Genomic DNA, 21,818 nt, shown 5'->3' with positions numbered 1-21,818 from the left:
TTTCTTTGTAGATTAGCCTAAAAAGTCATATAAAATCTATCAGAGAGATAGTCTAAGGAGCTTGGAAAGAAAGTGGCTGAACTTCTTTAAGTTTTGTGAAGATGTTGCATGAAGACTTTTCACCTCTTCAGTTCTATCAGAAAAAACATTAGGACCGGTGAAATCAACAACCTGGTGACGTCCATGTTCTAGATTTCAGCCAATGATTGACTGCAGCGTATTTTCATCGAAGTATTGAAAACAATAAAATTATGTTAGTTAGTCCAATTACTTTTGAGTCACTGAAAAAGGGCTTATTATAAAAAATGGCTGAAACGCCTAAAAAGCTGACACTCTCCACTCCATCAAAATCTTCTTGCCTGGACAGAGGTGACTAGGAAAAATGGAAATAGAAGACAACATCTCCTCCTTGCAGATGTACCTTCTGGACAAAAAGGTGGCTCACCAAGCCAAATCTTTCCCTAAGTGCTTTGTATTAACACCCAAAGTGTCTGCTTTAACTATAGGAGTAGAGGTTTTGATTTCTCCTCGACAATGAGGTGAAAGCACTCTTTTCATTTTAGATACAACAACAAAGACAACAACAACAATAACAATAACCCTGTGGTCCTTCAATTTGAGGCATACATAAATACATAATATTTAAATACAGTACTCATAATAAACAGATAAAATGTGGTTCAGGGAGTAGGAAGTTTCATCGTCAGTTCCTCCCTCCAAGCCCAGCGTAAAATGACTTGCATGGTGACTCTTCAGTCTTGGTTTACACTTGAACTGATCACATAGTTGCTGACACTTGTTCATTTGACCTGATAAAATGCTGATGCACACACCAGTGAAATGTTTGGCTTGCTTATCCTCCTGTATTGGCTTTTAACCACATATTTTTTTGGCAGTATCACATATTTGAGGCATGAAAGTAGTTTTAAACTTTTTATTTCTTTTAAATCAGTCTTACCATTTTTGTTTGTTTGATTGCATTTTCACTTTCCCCCCAACTTGCACTTACTGTTATTTGGGCTTCATTCGTGCCACTTTTTGCTTCATACTTCATTTTCCACTTGTTCCTCTAGAGAAAGTCACTCTGCATCTCATTGGAGAGCTGGCTGACAGCCACTTCACTGTGTACGGATCCTTGAAGAATCCTGGCGGTTTGCTGAGGACTGTAGTCTATACAATTTTCTCTATTACCGTTGTCTGTTTCTGGGCAAGGACAGTGTCTGCAGGTCCTGTGGTTCTCTGGTAACCCATTGGATAACCTTGTAGAGTTGCATTCTTCTTTGTGATGGGACTGCCTGCAAATTCCCTTCTCTGCAGAGCCACCCTGGCACAAACATCCACAGAGTCTCCTTCTGCAATTCGCCACATCTTGACACAAGGACTTGCGAAAATTGGGCTTGAAAGCCAGGTAGACGATAGGGTTGTAAAGGGTGGAGGACTTGGCAAAGATAGCTGCCACAGCAAAAGCTATAGGTGGTACAGTTGTTGAGTTACCAAACGCTGCCCACATAGACGCAATAGCATATGGACTCCATGCTGTCAGGAAACCGATGCAAACTGCCACTGAAAGCTAAAAAATAGACACAACACAGCAAATAAAATGCAATGCAAACATGAATTCATGAAGGAAATAATATTTAGTATAAGTCATTTGAAAAGAAAATAATGCACGTACCTTAACGATAAGCGCTTGTGCATTGGTGATCTTGTTCTGTGGGGACATATGCTGCTGCACAGCCTGGTGTGAGCCACGGACAGTCAGCAGGATGAATGTGTAGGAAAGAAAAATTATAGTGCAGGGCAAAATATAGCAGAAGAAGAAGAGACAGATGATGTAGCTCATAGCTGCAGAATTATAGTTCGGCGCATGCCAGTTGATGCAGCATGCTGTACCATAAGGCTCAGGCCCGTACTCTCCCCAGCCCAACAGGGGACCGACAGCAAAGACTCCAGCGTAGCACCAGATGCCTGCAACCAGCAGGCATGCATGGACATATGAAAACTTGTTACCTAAAGACGAGTGTGAGAAGGCAGAGGGAGGACAAGAGAAAAGAGTTTTAGAATTGATTATTGACAGATAAGGACATAAAGAAGATATAGTAGGCTCCATTTAAGATACACTGTGATTTATTAACATACTACAAGTAGTACTGCACTTATCCAGCAAATAAGGGGCTCAGAGAAAAATGCCAAAACAACCCTGGCAACTAGTGATGTGCGATACCACTGATTTCCTTTCCGATCCGATACCAAGTAAAATTCAGGGTGGTATCAGTGATACTGATCCGATACCGATACTTTGTACAAAAACATATTTTATTTATTGTATCTTTTACTGTATCTCAAATTATAGCTTCATAATGATTACGGGACATCAGACTACTTGTTCTTATCGCTTAATAATGCAGAATTATCATATAGAAATAAAAAAAAACTGAAGTTGTGCCTACTTGAAAACATTGCCTGTAGCACTAAAGGACTCCGTGAGAGACGTCTGTCTCCCTCTAGCACCACCTGTCCCTCTCCTCCTCTTCAGTTCGCCTCAACATACACTCGTCATATTCTGTGATACGATTTACTGTGAGGTGTTTGATGAGGTTAGTGGTGTTGCCACAACACCTCACTGTCTTGCCACATGTATAGCAAACCACGTCTCGGCTGTTTGTGGAGGTAAAATACATCCATGCATGACTCCATTTAGGCTCAGTCATTGTTGTGAGTGCGCACGCCAAGGGGCTGCGACACATTTATACAGCCGTATTTCACACATGACTATGAAAGGCGGAACATGAAGTAGTTCCTTCAAAAGTAGACAATTATATAGTTTCTTTCCACTGTGTTCCTATTAAAGATAAACTACAAATTTACCCTAAATTACCAAAATATCGATATTTTAATATGAGAATCGATTCTAGAACATAAATGACTGGTATCGGAGGAATCGATATTTCAGTATCGATTCGCACATCACTACTGGCAACACTCTTCTAAAGTTGTTGTGAGTGAAGTGAAGATGAGAACAGAGGAAACCTTACTCATGACACCACACAGCCCCTTCAGCAGGATGCCAGCCCTTTTTTATGGTTCAAGCTGATGGTGGGGGGTCATTTTGCCCCAAGGCACTCACTCAACTGTGTCAGCAATTACAGTTGGCTTTTATCTGATTTTGGCCACCCCTTTCCCAATCAGAACTCCAGCTATCCACGTGGCACATGAAGGAATTATTATTTCTAAGAAAGTCCTCAACTCTCCCTTTTATAGTCTAGCCCACTGGAAGCTATTAGAATCATTCTTACATAAAGTAGCGTGAGACCAAGGATTTCTGAGGCGCAAATATGTTGGAGGCTTGCTCTGAGTCAATAAATTACACTTATTCTTGGTCTAACCTTCTGCTAGCAGATGGGATAAGTTGATGTGAAACTCCTGTCACTGCATTTTTGCGATTATTGTCTGGATCGAAACATCCACATTGTTTTGTTTGTGTGCTTGTTTGACTAGGAGGGCTGTGTAACAGTGTATAAAAGCAAGAAAACAACACATTTGAACAAAGTTTCTTGCAGGAAAAAATATATGACAGTGTAATTATTTGTGCTCATTTGCATTTCAAACACATTTGCTTGTGAAGCTTGTAGTCTCTTGGCTTTTATTCTCTGCATTATAGACTGTGCACCACTGAAAAACAGACAAGAGGAGCTATTTCATAACACAGCCTTCAATTATAATGTGCCTATTAGCCAAAGTTAGGACAAATCCTGAAATATCTGCATCATATACTGTAAGTGGACACTTTTCATTAGATGTATATAATCTCCACCTGCATCTCATAACTCATCCTGCAGCACTACATTAGTTTTGTGCTCTCTGTGCTCTTTTTTCCATTTGTTTTGATTTTGTTTCTTGAACAGCTTGACCTGCTTTTCTATTATATTAAAGTACTAGAACATGCCTGTTAGGCAGGGTTTTACTTAGTGGACTATAAAGATGATCGATGCAGCCCCCAGTTCTGTGATCCCTGCAGTGTGTATGGGCAAGTGTGCAAAGGATATAAATGAGAATATTGCTTAAATCTGGCACTTAATCAGCACACCCATTCATCGAGTGAGGATAGTAATAAGGGTTCCTAATTAAAACTAAATTACAGGTTATCAATTAATTTATGCCTGCATATTCAGTGTTTTTTTAAATTATGATATAAATTATGAATTATAGTCAAGTGCTGCTTCGGATTATCAAAGTTTCAAATATTAAAGAAAAGAATGGTTTAATGAAGCACATACAAGTAAATGATAAGTCTTGAAAATTAACCTTTATCAACCATGAATTCAGTGCTTTTTGGATGTGCTAACGGTGTATTGAAATGTTACACTGATCCAGAATCAGCTATTTGTGCTGGTTTGGCTTAGTCATAAATAACTGTGTAGAACAACAAATTCTCAGAGCCCACAAAACGTAACTGTGCTTTTTAACATTTTGTGGAGGAGTGCAGCAGCAGAATTTCCCTCAGTTTATAGTGTCCCATAAAACCCTTGGTTTCTATGGATTCAAGAGGAAAGGGCACCATATTACCATCAGATTTGTAGCAGTACAAACGCCAGCATGATGGTGAGAACTAAAGAGGTAAAATCCAGGATTAAAAACAAAATGCTAACTGTGAATAATTAATATATATGACACAATGAAATTTTAACTGGTTTATACTGTCCAGCTACACAAACATGAATGTTGCAATAAATGTTTCTCTTCCCTAATTCTGTCCCTGTTTTGAGAATTTAATTTCAAAACTTCAGCATTTCTAAATCTGGTCTTTTTTTCAATAATCAGTCTACTTTTACTCTTTTACTGCTGCTAATTAGCAAATAGCTGAACCCTTTTAGTTGTGACTGGAAAAAATCTCATTATTCTATCTGAACTCAATGGAAATTTTATCTAAAACTTTTAGACTATGGATGCAAACCCACAAATAAAAGAAGGTGAGTAGAAGTATGATTAGTGAAGCTTCGCATAGCAATAACACTAAGACTCTATTGGTATATATTGAAAAAAAATACTCACTTTAACCTGTGTAAAGAGCTGATGCTTTGAAGACGAAACTATTATTATTATTATTATTATTATTATTGTTGTTGTTGTTGTTGTTGTTGTTGTTGTTGTTGTTGTTGTTGTTGTTGTTGTTGTTGTTGTTGTTGTTGTGCAGCTAACTCTATGATTACCTTAAGTACTTGTATGAATACGAAGCAGACCTTGAGTTAAGCTAATACAGATAAATAATAAAGAAACGGTGAAGAGGTTTGAAAGTGAACACGTAAGGACCATCGTAGCTGAACTAAAAGAGCTTTCAGACAAGCCTGGCACACAGTTTTGAAAGGTTGAGATCAAGGAATCAACACCTTGATTTTTAACCCAGAATAAAGATGCCTTTGATGCTTTCACGATATTTAGATAACTGAAATACTGAAATGTTACATTCATTACAGTTTTTAAGAACAATTACCAGTTTTTCTATAACATCTGAAGTGGTAAAAATGCACATGTGAACAACTAACATTTTAAAACACACAATGAATGACAGGAAACACAAACTTTTATGTATTACAATTATTTGGATTCATTCAATTCATCTATAGCAGCCTTTCTTGCTGCTAAATCTGCAGTCATTAGTTGTTTTCGGACAATGACACATTTCGCGTTGTAATTTCTGTCTTTGTACACACCAGAGTGGATGATTAAATAAATTGTGACAAAAGTGCAGACTTTCAGCTTTAATTCAAGGGGCTTAACAAACCATTAAAATAGTACAGCTATTTCTGGCCTTCATAATCTTCAGTGTAACTACTAATATAAACCTTGAGGAAACCCTCTTGTTATCTAGTCATGAAGACATATATTGACTATAGACATATCTTGATTATAAACCTTAACAATGACACGCAAACTACCGTGGAGATGGAAGAGTTTTTCTTAACCATGGAAATAATTCTGTCATCACGCACTTTAGTTCTCGTCTGTGGTCTCTCGTGCCTTTTGGTTGTCTGGTGGTTTATTTCGATTTTTCAATCTATACAGTGGGGCAAAAAAGTATTTAGTCAGCCACCGATTGTGCAAGTTCCCCCACTTAAAATGATGACAGAGGTCAGTAATTTGCACCAGAGGTACACTTCAACTGTGAGAGACAGAATGTGAAAAAAAAAAATCCATGAATCCACATGGTAGGATTTGTAAAGAATTTATTCGTAAATCAGGGTGGAAAATAAGTATTTGGTCACCTCAAACAAGGAAAATCTCTGGCTCTCACAGACCTGTAACGTCTTCTGTAAGAAGCTTTTCTGTCCCCCACTCGTTACCTGTATGAATGGCACCTGTTTGAACTCATCATCTGTATAAAAGACACCTGTCCACAGCCTCAAACAGTCAGACTCCAAACTCCGCCATGGCCAAGACCAAAGAGCTTTCGAAGGACACCAGGAAAAGTATTGTAGACCTGCACCAGACTGGGAAGAGTGAATCTACAATAGGCAAGCAGCTTGGTGTGAAAAAATCAACTGTGGGAGCAATCATCAGAAAATGGAAGACATACAAGACCACTGATAATCTCCCTCGATCTGGGGCTCCACGCAAGATCTCATCCCGTGGGGTCAAAATGATCATGAGAACGGTGAGCAAAGATCCCAGAACCACACGGGGGGACCTGGTGAATGACCTGCAGAGAGCTGGGACCAAAGTAACAAAGGTCACCATCAGTAACACACTACAACGGCAGGGAATCAAATCCCGCAGTGCCAGACGTGTTCCGCTGCTGAAGCCAGTGCATGTCCAGGCCCGTCTGAAGTTTGCCAGAGAGCACATGGATGATACAGCAGAGGATTGGGAGAATGTCATGTGGTCAGATGAAACCAAAGTAGAACTTTTTGGTATAAACTCAACTCGTCGTGTTTGGAGGAAGAAGAATACTGAGTTGCATCCCAAGAACACCATACCTACTGTGAAGCATGGGGGTGGAAACATCATGCTATGGGGCTGTTTTTCTGCCAAGGGGACAGGACGACTGATCCGTGTTAAGGACAGAATGAATGGGGCCATGTATCGTGAGATTTTGAGCCAAAACCTCCTTCCATCAGTGAGAACTTTGAAGATGAAACGAGGCTGGGTCTTCCAACATGACAATGATCCAAAACACACCGCCCGGGCAACAAAGGAGTGGCTCCGTAAGAAGCATTTGAAAGTCCTGGAGTGGCCTAGCCAGTCTCCAGACCTCAACCCCATAGAAAATCTGTGGCGGGAGTTGAAAGTCCGTGTTGCTCGGCGACAGCCCCAAAACATCACTGCTCTCGAGAAGATCTGCATGGAGGAATGGGCCAAAATACCAGCTACTGTGTGTGCAAACCTGGTAAAGACCTATAGTAAACGTTTGACCTCTGTTATTGCCAACAAAGGTTATGTTACAAAGTATTGAGTTGTATTTTTGTTATTGACCAAATACTTATTTTCCACCCTGATTTACGAATAAATTCTTTACAAATCCTACCATGTGGATTCATGGATTTTTTTTTCACATTCTGTCTCTCACAGTTGAAGTGTACCTCTGGTGCAAATTACTGACCTCTGTCATCATTTTAGGTGGGGGAACTTGCACAATCGGTGACTGACTAAATACTTTTTTGCCCCACTGTACATACATTTTTACTCCTATGCAGATGACACCCAGCTCATGAAGCCAGATAACACACACCAATTAGTTAAACTGCAGGAATGTCTTAAAGACATAAAGACCTGGATGGCCGAAAACTTTCTGCTTCTTAATTCAGATCAAACTGGGGTTATTGTACTTGGCCATGAAAATCTTAGAAATATGGTATCTAACCAGACTCTTACTCTGGATGGCATTACCTTGCCTCCAGTAACGCTGTGAGGAACCTTGGAGTCATTTTTGACCAGGATATGTCCTTCAACGCACATATTAAACAAATATGTAAGACTGCTTTCTTCCATTTGCGCAACATCTCTAAAATTAGAAATATCCTGTCTCAGAGTGACGCTGAAAAACTAGTTCATGCATTTATTACTTCCAGGCTGGACTACTGTAATTCATTATTATCAGGAAGTCCTAAAAACTCGCTGAAAAGCCTTCAGTTAATCCAAAATGCTGCAGCAACAGTCCTGACAGGGACTAGAAAGAGAGAGCAGATTTCTCCTGTTTTGGCTTCCCTTCATTGGCTTCCTGTTAAATCCAGAATTGAATTCAAAATCCTGCTCCTCACATACAAGGTCTTAAATAATCAGGCCCCATCTTATCTTAATAATAATAATAATAATAATACATTTTATTTAAATAGCGCCTTTCAAAGCACCCAAGGACACTGTACAACAGATAAAAACTGGAAATATACACAACCCTTTAAGACCTACCATAGAACCAAGTCCGCCAGAGCTTATATTATATTTTTACATGCTGTGGAGCCATTTTTGGGAGCATTTCAAGTTGCTATACATCAATACAACCATTATAGCCCAGATTTTAATAATATGTATTCATTAAGTGCATAGTAATTACATAAATTGCAAAAAAGTGCAATAAACTACAAAAAAATTGAAAATCGTTTTTGCTTTTTTAACATATATTTGTACTTAGAGAAATTTAAGAGGCTTATCCCTCAATACTGTAAATACAAAAAAGTTGCACAACATAGTTTCCCACCACAGGAAATTTATTTTGAGTGTCTTCATAGTTTTATTTTTGAAATACACCAATTTTTATACACTGCAGGAAAAACGAAAATAAATATTATACTGCAAATTTGCAAAAAAGCAGCATATGCATCAAAATAAACTATTTCCAGCATTGCAATATGAGTCCTAAGCATCCCAGAAACGACACAGAAAGTCATAAAGTCAAAGATAACTTTTAAAAAGACCAGTATAGGCCCTGAGGCCCTGATGGTAAAAAAAGACTACATTTCCGCGAAAATGACGTCACTTCCGGTTTCGGGCAGGTAATGGCGGAAATGCAAAAGTTCGCGCTGATGTCTATTCCAACGTAGGAAGTGTTATGAACAGCTGATCTGATCGGCAAAGCGTGTTTCTGGAATGTTATGTTTTTGTTCCTGCAAGCGCTTTTTATGCAGTTTTTGCAAAGCTTTATGTGGAAGGAAACCGTGACCTAGGACAAGCTGATGGCATAAGATGTAAGTACAACTCCTCCGGTTTCATATGCAAAAAAAATTTTTGCGCTAGCTTACGTGGTTGCAGTGCTTCTGGGATTTAAAAATAGTTACGCAAAACAGAGCGTGCCCGCTCCGATCGGCTCTAAAGGGTTAATGACCTTGTAGGACCATATCACCCTATTAGAGCACTTCGCTTTCACACTGCAGGCCTACTTGTTGTTCCTAGAGTATTTAAAAGTAGAACGGGAGGCAGAGCCTTCAGTTTTCAGGCCCCTCTTCTGTGGAACCAGCTTCCAGTTTGGATTCTGGAGACAGACATTATCTCTACTTTCAAGATTTATGTTATGCTGCAATAGACGTAGGCTGCCGGGGATTCCCATGATGCATTGGGTTTTTCCTTTCCACTCACCTTTTTCACTCAGTATGTGTTAATAGACCTCCCTGCATTGAATCATATCTGTTATTAATCTCAGTCTCTCTTCCACAGCATGTCTTTTATCCTGTCTTCCTTCTCTCACCCCAACCGGTTGCAGCAGATGGCCCCGCCCCTCCCTGAGCCTGGTCCTGCCGGAGGTTTCTTCCTGTTAAAAGGGAGTTTTTCCTTCCCACTGTTGCCAAAGTGCTTGCTCATAGGGGGTCATATGATTGTTGGGTTTTTCTTTGTACCTATGAAGTGCCTTGAGGCGACTTTTGTTGCGATTTGGTGCTATATAAATAAAATTGAATTGAATTAAAGTCAGCATCTTTAACTAAGGATGACCACAGCAAACTGCAGGTGACCAAAGCAATCAGATTGAGGTTTTCAGTGCAACATTGTATTCTTCCTTTGTGATTGAGTTCACCTATACTGCTAACAACCTCCCACAACCACTTCCCAACCGGTCAGGGAATAAACATTTTCCTAGCAACCAGTGATGACCAGGCAGTAGTTAACCAGTCGCTAGGCCTGCATAACTGGGGCATAAGGGATGTCACAGCAATTTTAACATATACACACCACATATAGAAGATGATAAAAAAATAAATGTTGAAAAGTGAACATAGAATTTACATGCAAATCATATTCTGTTATAATACTTCAGTAACGATTAAACCAATAATCAATAAGTTCTTTGATAGTTTAAAATTAACAACACAGCATAGAAGGTTGCAGAATTTCAGTATGTAATATCAAAACCCTTTGCACAAAGAAGAAAGAAGGCAAACAATTGAAGACTACATGTTACCAAAGATGATTAAAGCAGTAATTTCTTCCAAAACAAAACATCAATTTATCTGTTAGCAGGTTGCCTCTTATTAGCATGTTTTAATTATGAGCAACACTAATGCTAATTCAATCATGTGTGTAATAGCTCTTCCCTAGATAATTTTATTCATTGTGAATCAAGCATTTCACTCAGGAAATTGTGATGTTGTTTATTTACGCTGTCCTTATCACAGTAGCGAGTAACATTAAAGCACAGTGTTGCTGAGAAACAAGATATGTAGAGTTAAATGTATTGTCTGTTACATGCAGCATATATAAGAACAAATAAAGCAATTTACAGTATTATAAACAACTCAAGAAAGGCTGGTTTTGCTAATTTTCAAAGCTACAATTTAAATTTTGTTTTTGTCTTTTTCTGAGAAAAAAATATTTCACCCTCATCGTGTTTGGAGGAAGAAGAATACTGAGTTGCATCCCAAGAACACCATACCTACTGTGAAGCATGGGGGTGGAAACATCATGCTATGGGGCTGTTTTTCTGCCAAGGGGACAGGACGACTGATCCGTGTTAAGGACAGAATGAATGGGGCCATGTATCGTGAGATTTTGAGCCAAAACCTCCTTCAATCAGTGAGAACTTTGAAGATGAAACGAGGCTGGGTCTTCCAACATGACAATGATCCAAAACACACCGCCCGGGCAACAAAGGAGTGGCTCCGTAAGAAGCATTTGAAAGTCCTGGAGTGGCCTAGCCAGTCTCCAGACCTCAACCCCATAGAAAATCTGTGGCGGGAGTTGAAAGTCCGTGTTGCTCGGCGACAGCCCCAAAACATCACTGCTCTCGAGAAGATCTGCATGGAGGAATGGGCCAAAATACCAGCTACTGCGTGTGCAAACCTGGTAAAGACCTATAGTAAACGTTTGACCTCTGTTATTGCCAACAAAGGTTATGTTACAAAGTATTGAGTTGTATTTTTGTTATTGACCAAATACTTATTTTCCACCCTGATTTACGAATAAATTCTTTACAAATCCTACCATGTGGATTCATGGATTTTTTTTTCACATTCTGTCTCTCACAGTTGAAGTGTACCTCTGGTGCAAATTACTGACCTCTGTCATCATTTTAAGTGGGGGAACTTGCACAATCGGTGGCTGACTAAATACTTTTTTGCCCCACTGTACATATATCACACAGAACCTTTGGGGATGTATGATACAGAATAAGAAAAAAACCCTTCTGCAACAGTAATTTTTTTTGGTCTTCTTAGAGCTACGCTGGAATTAAGCTATATCTACACTGGAAGCATCATACAGCCAGCCCTTTGATTCCTTGACCAAGTCAAATAAATAAGGTAATGCTAGCTAAGAGGCCAAATGTGGATATCAGATATGACTTGTTCATCCTAAACTGTAACAAGAATGGAACAAAGTATTGAATCATGTCATTCAATGAAGAAAGAAGAAATATCTGTTAAATGTGCAGGAATGAAACAGGGAAAAAAGAGAGATGCATCAGTTAGGTCTCATTCCAAGGGCATGAAACATTGATGTTGTGTCAATTTGGTAGCATCTCACAGATATGCGCCACGTGTCATTTTTTTTGTCAGCGCCTTATGTGCACAGTCTAGGCAGCAGTGAGACAAACCTCTCACTCACATGCTTGTAATAGACTCCTGCATATCATTTTAATGGAAGGGGTAAACACGCATTGAGGTAATTTCCAGTGCCAAAGCCTATTTTCTCTATCTTCGCCCAAGGAAGTACTCTATACAACACAACCTAACCAATGAGTTAAGTCCATCCATTCATTCTTCCACTCAATCAAATTCAGGGCTGGAGCCTATCCCAGCTGTCTTAGGAGAAGAGGCACCCTGGGCCTGGACAGGTTTCCAGTCTGTCACAGACCTAACAGTAGATTGCTCACATTCACACCTGTGAGCAATTTAGATTTACCAGTTGACCCCAATAATTGGATGTCTTTGGACTGTGAGAGAAGCCAGAGAGAACCCACACAAGCACAGGGAGATGCACATGCAAACTCCACAAAGAAAGGCCCTGGCCTGATGGTGGAATTGAACTCAGGACTGTCTTGATGTGAGGCACCAGTGAGTCAGGTGAGAATAAAAAATAGCCACAAATGAAATAAATAAAAGGGTTAAAACAAAGCCAAAGCTCCAAACTCAAATATCCAAAAGGAGTATAAACAAGAAATTAGCATACTCCACCACCACTCCTCTCAATGCAGACTTTTTCTAGTAACATCCAATAATGCTGCTGTTTTGGCAGCCACTTAAAAAGCAACAACGACAACAAAAAAGAACAAAACAAAAACACCTTCTGGGTTTGTTTGTGATGTTATCTGCGTCTAACAAAAGAATATTACTTGATGCACTGCAATGTGTACGTGTTGGTAGTGTATGTTGTCTCTCTATGCTTTTCTTTCTCTCTTCTTCTCATACTCCCCAATGGCTACAGCAGATTGCTCTCCCTCCCTGAGTCTGGGTCTGCCAGAGGTCTCTTCCTGTTAAAATGAGTTCTTCATTCCCACTGCTGCCAAGTGGCTGCCGGGATAGTTGGATTGTTAGGGGGCCTTGGAATAATACTGTAGAGTCTTTAGTTACAATATAAAGCATCATGAAATAATTATTGTGAAGTGATACTGGAAAGAGGCAGGGACACTTGCATCTTATGCCAACTGCATCCTGAGACCTCCCATAGAGAAACAGTTTGACACAGCAAAGTGGTTCATGTGAGTGAGTGAGCATAAGTTTGGTTGTGATTCAAAATGAGTTGCAGAATGAAAAAATGTTAAATGGAAAACACCTGAAAAGTTGCAAAAGGTTTCTGTAGATCATCCATGGAAAACAACCAATAATGGAATTACATTTCAAGTAAACTCACTGAGATCACACAGAATCTTATTTCACTGGTTTCACAATAACCCTAAACAACCATGTCTTTGATTTTCTTTATTGCCTCAGTTTGGGTCATTCTCGCGGGTCACTAAATTCCTTAGTGTTAAAATAGTGCATTGTTTTGCAATGTAAAGCATTAAAAACTGGTGTTGTTACCGTAGTTAGGACAGCAGACCTTGAGCCAGCAGACACAGGAGAGCACTGTTAGGTTGGTCAGACTGCACAGGCCAAACAAAACACCACAAAAGGCATACACAGTACAGGCTGTCTCATTAAACAACCACCTGAATGGAGAGAGAAAGAAAACAGAACATGTGTTACTGTGTGATATTAAGTGAGAGTTTGCCTGCAAATTCCCTTTGGTGAATTTCAGTCAATGAGACTGCAATACATTTTCTGGTCTCCTGGATCATATTCAACTGTAGCATGCGGTGAAGCACTCTGACCCAATAATGGTGCATATGACAGCTATCAGCAGCAAATGGTCAGAGAATAAGACAGCAGGCAGACAATCATAGGAAGAGACAGAAGACAGACAAAGGTATTATGTAGGATGCATGAACAAAGGAGACATAAATGCTTTCCACATTATCTAAAACATTTTTATCAGTGCAACACATAGAAAATATTACAAAAATAGGAAACATGTTATTGTCCAAAGCTCAATGACAGTGGAGTTAAAAAGACATTTGCATTGTTTATTGTTTTTTGCACAAATACTACTTAAAATCATACACCTGGAAACTTCACACAGAGTTAAACTGAAAATTCTGGCTTTTCATCTGCACTACACAGGGCCTTGCTATGCTACTTGTGTCTTTTTCAGCATTTTTTCCAACCTTGAGTAGCATCTGTAGTCATCTTTTCAGGCTGCAGTTGGGCTCAACAACCTTGTAAAGCCTCAGAGGCAAAACCCTCAGAGGCAGAAATCACTTACTGCTTCTTCCCAAGGTCTATGCTATGAGCACACAGCAAGAATTACAAGCAAAAATGATCTCAAAATTAGAATATCAACGTTTTCATAAATGTGGAGGGTTTTTTCAAATTTTGATTGCTGAAGTGACAATATCAGATATACCATTAATGTGTTGCAAATCTAGCATGATAGTATATTTCCACCTCCATTTTATACAAATGGAAAAATCACAAAATCCTTTAAAAATGCATTTATTTGTATTTTATCTGTCGTATCCACAAACAATCAAATATGATGAATTTATGTCTGCAAGCATCTGCTTACAAAACCTTAATTTGTCTTTTAATGCATGTCGTAAACTACTGCTCAGGCTGTTAAAGCCCTGGTTTTCGTCGGCAGCTACAGCCTTGCCTTTCAAACCACTCCTCTAACCTCACTCTTCATCTGTCTTTTTCCTTCTATCCTTGTCTCTCATGAAGATAAAAATGTGAAGATGACATAAAAGAGGACTAGATGAAATTTGAAAAAAAAATTGAAAACCTGAATTGTCACTCACATGTGTGTGTAGGTTGAAGGTATTGCAAATGGAAACAAGATTACGGTCATGCTCAGGTCACTGATGGACAGGTTTACCACAAAGAACTCTGCTGGCTTCAAGGAGGACTTCTTTCTATAGGCCACGAACAGCAGGATGCCATTTCCAAGCACCGACAGCACACCTAGGACACAGAGCAATATAATGTAAAGAGCTGAAGAATTTGAGTCCACATTAAAAGGATTGACCTTGGGGGGATAAATCACTCACCAAAAATGGTGTAGAGCGTTCCCATGATGAAGTCATTTTCTTTTGATATTTTAGACATGAACAGAAATGTTTCAGAGGCATTTCCCATCTAGAACAAAAATGGAAAAACAGACGGGTATAATAAAAAGGAAGAAAAACACAGAATATGTGTTTTCACCCTCAGGCATAAAAACACAACGGCAAAAATATCTGCATTAAAATGTTACATACTGACATCTTTGGAGGATTGAACACAACAACAAAATAGTTCACCCTGATCAACACTGTGTAAATAGGAGGCCATATCAAGCATATTTCATCATTTACATCAGACAGTCATTAAACATATCAGCCACATAAGTAAGAATTCCTTGAAGTTGATGTGTTGGAGGGCAAAAATGGATAAGGATTGTAACTTAAGGTGACTTTACATGGGTCAAGTCATGTTGGGGGCTGCTACTAATTTTCATGGTTAGTACCTTCCAAAACTTGTCCAAGGAAGATCAACTGATGAAGCAACAGTGGGGACATTGGTGCCCAAGGAAAAGAGTGCCAAAACTGCATACTGCAAACCATTTTGTTTCACACTTAAATGTGCTTGTGATGGACATCAGGACTAGGCCATAGGTCAACGAAAGACAGTGAGGGTGGTCTGATGAGTCATGTAATTCTTTTTCAGTATGTTTACAGGCATGCTGCTGAAGTGCTGGCTTGTCCTTTCAGTTCTCCAGATGTTAGCCTGGTCATGCATCCATTGGATGTGCAAAGTTATCCTTGTAACTTATTTTTCTTGCTATACTTCAAGAGACCAAAAGTCTTTTGGTTGCATATTGTGATTCTACAGAAGAATAGGCAAGTGGCTTTAATGCTTCCCCCTGCTTCTTTTTGAAACCTTCAGAAAATTCGCGCAGTCTCATCAAAGACTAGAGCAGAGAAGAGAAGATGGTGCAGAAATCCGATGCCACCCTTCACTTCATAATCACTCTTATCTTGAAAGGCCGGCAGAGATGTGCATACACAGCATGACCCACTGCCAATACAGTTTTCATTGTGACCAACACAAGTTGCTGATGTAAGCTTTCTACAGAAAATTATGGGCGGAGATAAGATGGAAATATATTCATAGCCTTTCTATTTACTCAATTACTTCACCTGTACTGAGGGGCACAGGCAAGTTAAATCACCTGGGGTTAAGAGTTGAGCTGCTTGTGTATAAATCCCTATAACCATTCACACTAGAATTTATCTTCAAAGAGCCAGAGATTTCTTTGTGTGGGTTTTCTAATTCAATTTTATGTGGCCCTTATGTGGCCAAGCATAGCTTGTAAGTAGATACAGTCCTGCTCAAGTTTGTGTGTAAGTGTAAACACTTGCTTTAGTATTTGCATAAGTATTGAGATATGCAATTTCAGTATTTAAGTAGATTTTTTCTCATAAACTGCTGGATGTAATATGTGACAAGCTGTAGTTACTACATCAGCTGATATGTATACTTTCAAGCCAGCCATGTTTTGTGACATATGATTTTTCGCCTTTTCCCTTTTCATTTGTTTTTTAAGATTAAATAGAAATATGACCTGAAACATCATATTTTAAAGTCCTAAAAGTTAAATGTGAGAACCTAATTAATCAAATTATGTGAAACCATTACACTTGTTCATTTACCTAAGAAAAATAATTATACACTTGCAAAGGGCCATAATAAGTGAATCCCAGATTTATCAGTATGTTTGGTTAAATTAGAATTAGGTGTTTTCAATGGCACTAGTGACAACTGTTCGTAGGAAACAATTTTTATTTAAGAAAGAAGGCTCTAAAAAAATTTGATCTTCACTTCATACCATGATGGAAAAAAAGGAGAAGGCTGGTCACGTAGTTGATAAATACTCCACTTAGACAGGGTATACACATGAAGGAAATTCAAGACTATTGATCTGCTCTTCATGAGCGATCAAACGTCACTCCAGAAAGAGTTCACAAGGAACTACAAGCCTGTCCCATATTTGCTAATGTTCATGTGTCAATAATCGTGAGAATACTGAGCAACAATAAAGCACTGCGTCCCAAAAAAGAGCACATGTGCACATCTGTTTTCCGCTAAAAATGAAATGATAGGCTTTTGGAATAATGTTTTGAGGACTGATGAGACATAGAGCGTATTGTCTTATGTCTAGGGAAAGAAAACCACTGCATTCCCATTTGTGGAAAATGGTAATGGTTTTCAGCCTGGAGCTTGAACACAGAGCAAGTTGGAGCAGGTTATACTGTATGTGGAGCATAGGCTACCATAGTGATATATCCTAGAGTGATCTACCCGAAGATACCAGACTAACGGTCTAACCCTGCCACATACTACAGGCCCATTTTGAAACTGAACCTTGACAGGGTCGTACAATTTGAAGGTGGAATAGAAGACAATACTAAAATAAAACTAAAAATGGGGAACAAGTATAATTGGGTGGACAGTAGCCAAAAGAGGGATGGTAACCAGGGAGTCAGGGACCAAGCTGAGAATTAAAAAGTTGATTGATATACAAATTTGTTTTTCAGAGATTCTAAAAAAAAGAGGCAATCTTTTTTTGCATGTTTTATAATCAGGTGCAGAGAATGGTGGTTCAATTTTTGTATGATGAGCAGAGAGCTGATTACAGTTTTTAGTGACGAAAAAAATGGTCAGCATGCAAACATAGAGGTATAAAGGAACCCAGAGTGAATGTATGCTGACCTCAAGTCCAGTAGCGAGAGCAAGAGGAAAATACTTACCAATGAACAGCAGAATTAATGAATTAATGAAAATAAGTTGATGAACTTCTAGTGCATGAACTTCTTTAAATTAAGATGCATTTTTTAATGTTCATTGAAAACAAAGTGTTTTTTTTCTCTTGATAAGTGAACAATTACTCTTAGCAAAAATAAATGTTAAATTGTCATCATCACTGAACACGTTGCTGTTAAAAAACAAAAACAAATTCTGCTTTATAGCTTGTCTTTTTATTCCATTCATGTAATGTGATCCCAAAGCAAAAGTATGCTGCATTTTCAGTCTCCTTGATTGACCTGAAATTTCAGAATCAGTTCAATAATCCACAGAATGCTTAAATCTTCTGCTTCTCATTCTCCTTCATCTCAACCTGACTCAAGTTTGACGACTTATCACCAAGGCAGCACCAAATGGATATCTCACACATGAAAAAAAACAAATGCATATTTATACCCTTTTCCTGTTTCGTGTAAAGCAAAACATCCCAAGACACAGCATTTGAAAATGAATGATGGAATAAATGTGCTCTTGTTGTGCACTCAGACTTTCAGACTACATTTTATGTGCAGTTCTGAGTATGTGCAACAAGTTAAGTGTACATGGGAGCCAAGCCAAACTTCCATTAAGGTTTTTTATGCCTTAATGAATAAACACTGAATATTCAGCATTCAGACATTTGTATTCAGACTTCATACCATGGCTGGACTATCAGCAACTTGATTCTAAATGATTGCAAATGATAAAAAAAAAAAATACTCTACCATCACATGTTGGAACAAAGTTTGTGCTAAAGCAAGGATATTTTCACATGGGCTGTCTATGTCTATGGCCCGAAGGGAGGTAAACTACTGTACTGGTCAACCTGAGTTGTTTGTGACTGCGATTATGGGTCATGAATGAGGAGATACTAATGATTTTATTGGCTAAAAAGAAGAAATAGTTGGTTAGGGTACATGAGAAGATGTGAGTTTGGACAAACAAATAGGTATGGACAAATACTTTATTTGTAATACTTGGGTGTTGCTGTTCACTCTCCATTATATCATTTAAAATTTATATTAGTCTTAATAAAAAAGTGTGTTGGTAGCTCTGGTTTCAAAAACATATATTTCAATTGGCAGTCAGTTCAGGAAATGAACCATTTAAATGAAGAATGTGGCAAAATTGAAAAGATCAAATAATGACATACAGCATACCTGGGCCTCAGAGACGCAGCTATGCAGACCTCTACTAAAATGTTAACAATTTAGTGTGATCCATTTTTAAAACATTTTCATGTTTGTTTTGGTTCTTTTGACGAGTTATTAATAGGGATGGGTATTGTTTAGGTTTTATCCGATACCGGTGCCAAATCGGTACTTTTGAAACGGTGCCGGTGCTCAAACGGTGCTTAAAGAATGGAGAACACAAAATTGGTCCAAAAACCTCTCATGTTCAGCTGTTTTTTGTAAAAATATAACAATGTTAGCCTTTTCTGCAGCTATGGGGCATATATGGTATCACTCTTGGCTGGAAGCAGTGCTTAAACAATGGAAAAAACACAAACTTTGTCCTAAACCTCTCATGTTTAACTGTTTTCCACTTTTTCTTTGGTCATTTTAGCCTTTTTAGCCAGGGTGAAGGGAGTATCTGCCATCAAACAAGAGGACAGCCGCATGTAGCTATGATGATGTTTGCTAGTTCACCTTACATGCATTAATGTAATAACGTGGTTAGCCTACTCAATGTAAATTAGCTACTCACGCAGAGAAGAACGGCTGCTGCCACCATCATCCGTCATCATTTCTGCTACACTGGCAGGGCTAGGGGCCAGGACTCTCCTCTTCGTGTTTTTGGGGGATGTTGCATAACAGGTAGGGGTGGGTTTTTATAATCGATTCATCGATTAAAATCGATTCTGGCTTGGATAACGTAAAATCGATTCATTAAAATCCTGAATCGATTTTTTAATATAAATTTATTTTGTCCGAAATGCCAGAATCTCTGGTGACATCTCACAAAATTTCAAGAACCACCAAACAGTAAATGAGAGCAGGTACAGGAATTCTGCACATAGACTTAAACACACAGCGCGACCCGCGGATCAGAATCAGTTAGATGTCGCCTTTCTCACAGTCGGGGCTGAAAGCCGACAGCTCGCTGATCCGGGTCCGCGCTTTGTGTTCACGCCCTTTATGCGCTGATTCTAAAGCTGTTAGTTTGATCTCTCTCCAAACAATATTGACCGAATCAGCAGCAAAAGAAGATCCAAACGCTTCACATAAACATCGTCATGAATTCACTCTTTTACTGTTTTGCTTCCATTGCGATGCGCAGCTCTCTCTCTCTCCCTCTCTCCCCCCCCCCCTCTCGAACAGTTTCGCTTTCTTCATTATTCGCTTGCTTGTTACGCACAAGTCTACTGTTGTTTACAGCGCTGTCGGCCGCTGTTTTTTTCCCTTTTACATTCTTCCGAAAAGAAAACCTCATTTCTGCTGTTCAATACTGAACAAATTTAAACTTTTTAATATTATTCAAAATGCAAAATGCTTAGCCGTGTGTCTAATAAAACCGCTGTAACGTCAGAAGTAATGTTCATAAGTTGATTAATGGTTTTCTTTCGTTTTTGATGTACTGCAGAATATTTTTATAAAATCCCAGGCCAGGAAAACCTTCATGTTTTTCTGTGTTTTATCCTCAGCTACTTTGACACAAAGGCATCTGCTGTGATGCTCACACCTTGAATAAAGTCTTGCGAGTGTCAGCTTCCTTTTTATAGATACAAAAATATGTAAATGTACTGATCTGAATTATAATATTTCTGACTGTCAAAATTTCCCAGATGTAAATCGAATCAAATCGAATTAAATCGAATCGTGGATCGAATCGATTTGGGACCTTGTGAATCGGAATTGAATCGATTCTAGAAATCAGTGACGATACCCAGCCCTAATAACAGGCAACCCACCCGCAGTAGATGTGCTCGGTGTGAGGTCTCGCAGCAAGCTATCAAATACAGCGCATTTCTGGGCTTTTAAAAAAAACGCTATGCGTCGCCAGGTGTTTCATCGGATTTGAGGTGTTACCTCCTTTGACAGTATCACAGTATCAGCTTAAAGCACTTGTTGCAGGCTGCTGAGTTTGCATCTTTTGCTGTGAAGTACAGCCAGACTTCTGACCGCTTTGCCTTGGACATTTTTAATCTGTAGCTCTGCTCTAACAGAACGTACGTACCTGGCCCCGCCTACTATCCTCGGAAACGTAAAATGATTGGCTAGATTCTAAAGTGTATCACAGCTCAGGAAAAAAAAGCACCGAAATAAAGCACCGAAATGTGCGCTGCTTTTCGGTCTGGTTACTACCGTTTATGTCAGAACCGGTGCCATCATGGCACCGGACACCGGTACCCATCCCTAGTTATTAATATTTGTTATTGCAGTAAAGTACTGCAGCTATAAAGTCAGACCATCTACAGGTTTAGTTGATAAGAAGCCTGATGCACTCAAACAGCATTATCGAGTGGAGGAAATACTGTAAACTACACAATCTTTTAGCTTACAATCACCTATTACTCTTCAGGAGGAATGAAAGATTCATATATATGCAATTATTTTAGCACAAAATATTAGGAAAAAATTTTTCTGTTACCATCTATAATTATTTATGAGTAAACTAAGAAACTACACCACAAAGTCAGGTAAGACACAAATAGCAGGAATTTCCACCGAGATTACTTGAAATCATATCACCACCTCTCTGTCATTACATTATTGTATTATTAAATAATTCAGGTTCATCTTGTTGATCATTTCAGGTCTTGGGCTACTAGAATGACACATTATTTAGGTTACAACTAAATATTACAAAAAATCTAGCTGTTGTCAGTAATAACAAGAAAATGAAGTAGAAGCTGTACTTCATATATTTGTTATAAACCCAAATTTACTACTCTTTTGTGTATAATTTAGGCTATTAAGAAGAATGTCCAAAAAACTGCTTTATCCATTTATTTTTTGCAGCCACGACACCTCATTTCATTTAGCATGCTTCCATAAAAATCAGAGATCAGCTATTGCAATAAACAAAAGATGCACA

General features: G+C 38.8%; 1 protein-coding gene across 2 annotated transcripts in view; it reads right to left on the bottom strand.

Annotated features, from left to right (window-relative positions):
• Positions 1-960: 960 nt before the first annotated feature.
• Positions 961-21,818, bottom strand: part of opn7b (opsin 7, group member b) — a 100,321-nt gene continuing 79,463 nt past the window's right edge. The window contains exons 1-6 of one of the 2 annotated variants that reach the window (XM_085259562.1): positions 19,488-20,061; positions 15,005-15,092; positions 14,756-14,918; positions 13,440-13,567; positions 1,676-2,010; positions 961-1,570 (exon numbers count right to left, since the gene is read on the bottom strand). In XM_085259562.1, the coding sequence (XP_085115688.1) occupies positions 1,070-1,570; positions 1,676-2,010; positions 13,440-13,567; positions 14,756-14,918; positions 15,005-15,092; positions 19,488-19,517 (1,245 nt within the window). In that variant the 5' untranslated portion in view covers positions 19,518-20,061 and the 3' untranslated portion in view covers positions 961-1,069. Of the gene's footprint in view, positions 1,571-1,675; positions 2,011-13,439; positions 13,568-14,755; positions 14,919-15,004; positions 15,093-19,487; positions 20,062-21,818 lie in introns of those variants that run through there. The other variant, XM_085259563.1, reaches the window with a different exon arrangement.

Source organism: Mchenga conophoros, linkage group LG20, assembly GCF_057382185.1.
Source record: "Mchenga conophoros isolate Kocher_MC1m ecotype Shallow Benthic linkage group LG20, M_conophoros_male_GT1.1, whole genome shotgun sequence".
NCBI classification, from domain to species: domain Eukaryota; kingdom Metazoa; phylum Chordata; class Actinopteri; order Cichliformes; family Cichlidae; genus Mchenga; species Mchenga conophoros.
This window is presented reverse-complemented; position numbering and strand designations above follow the sequence as displayed.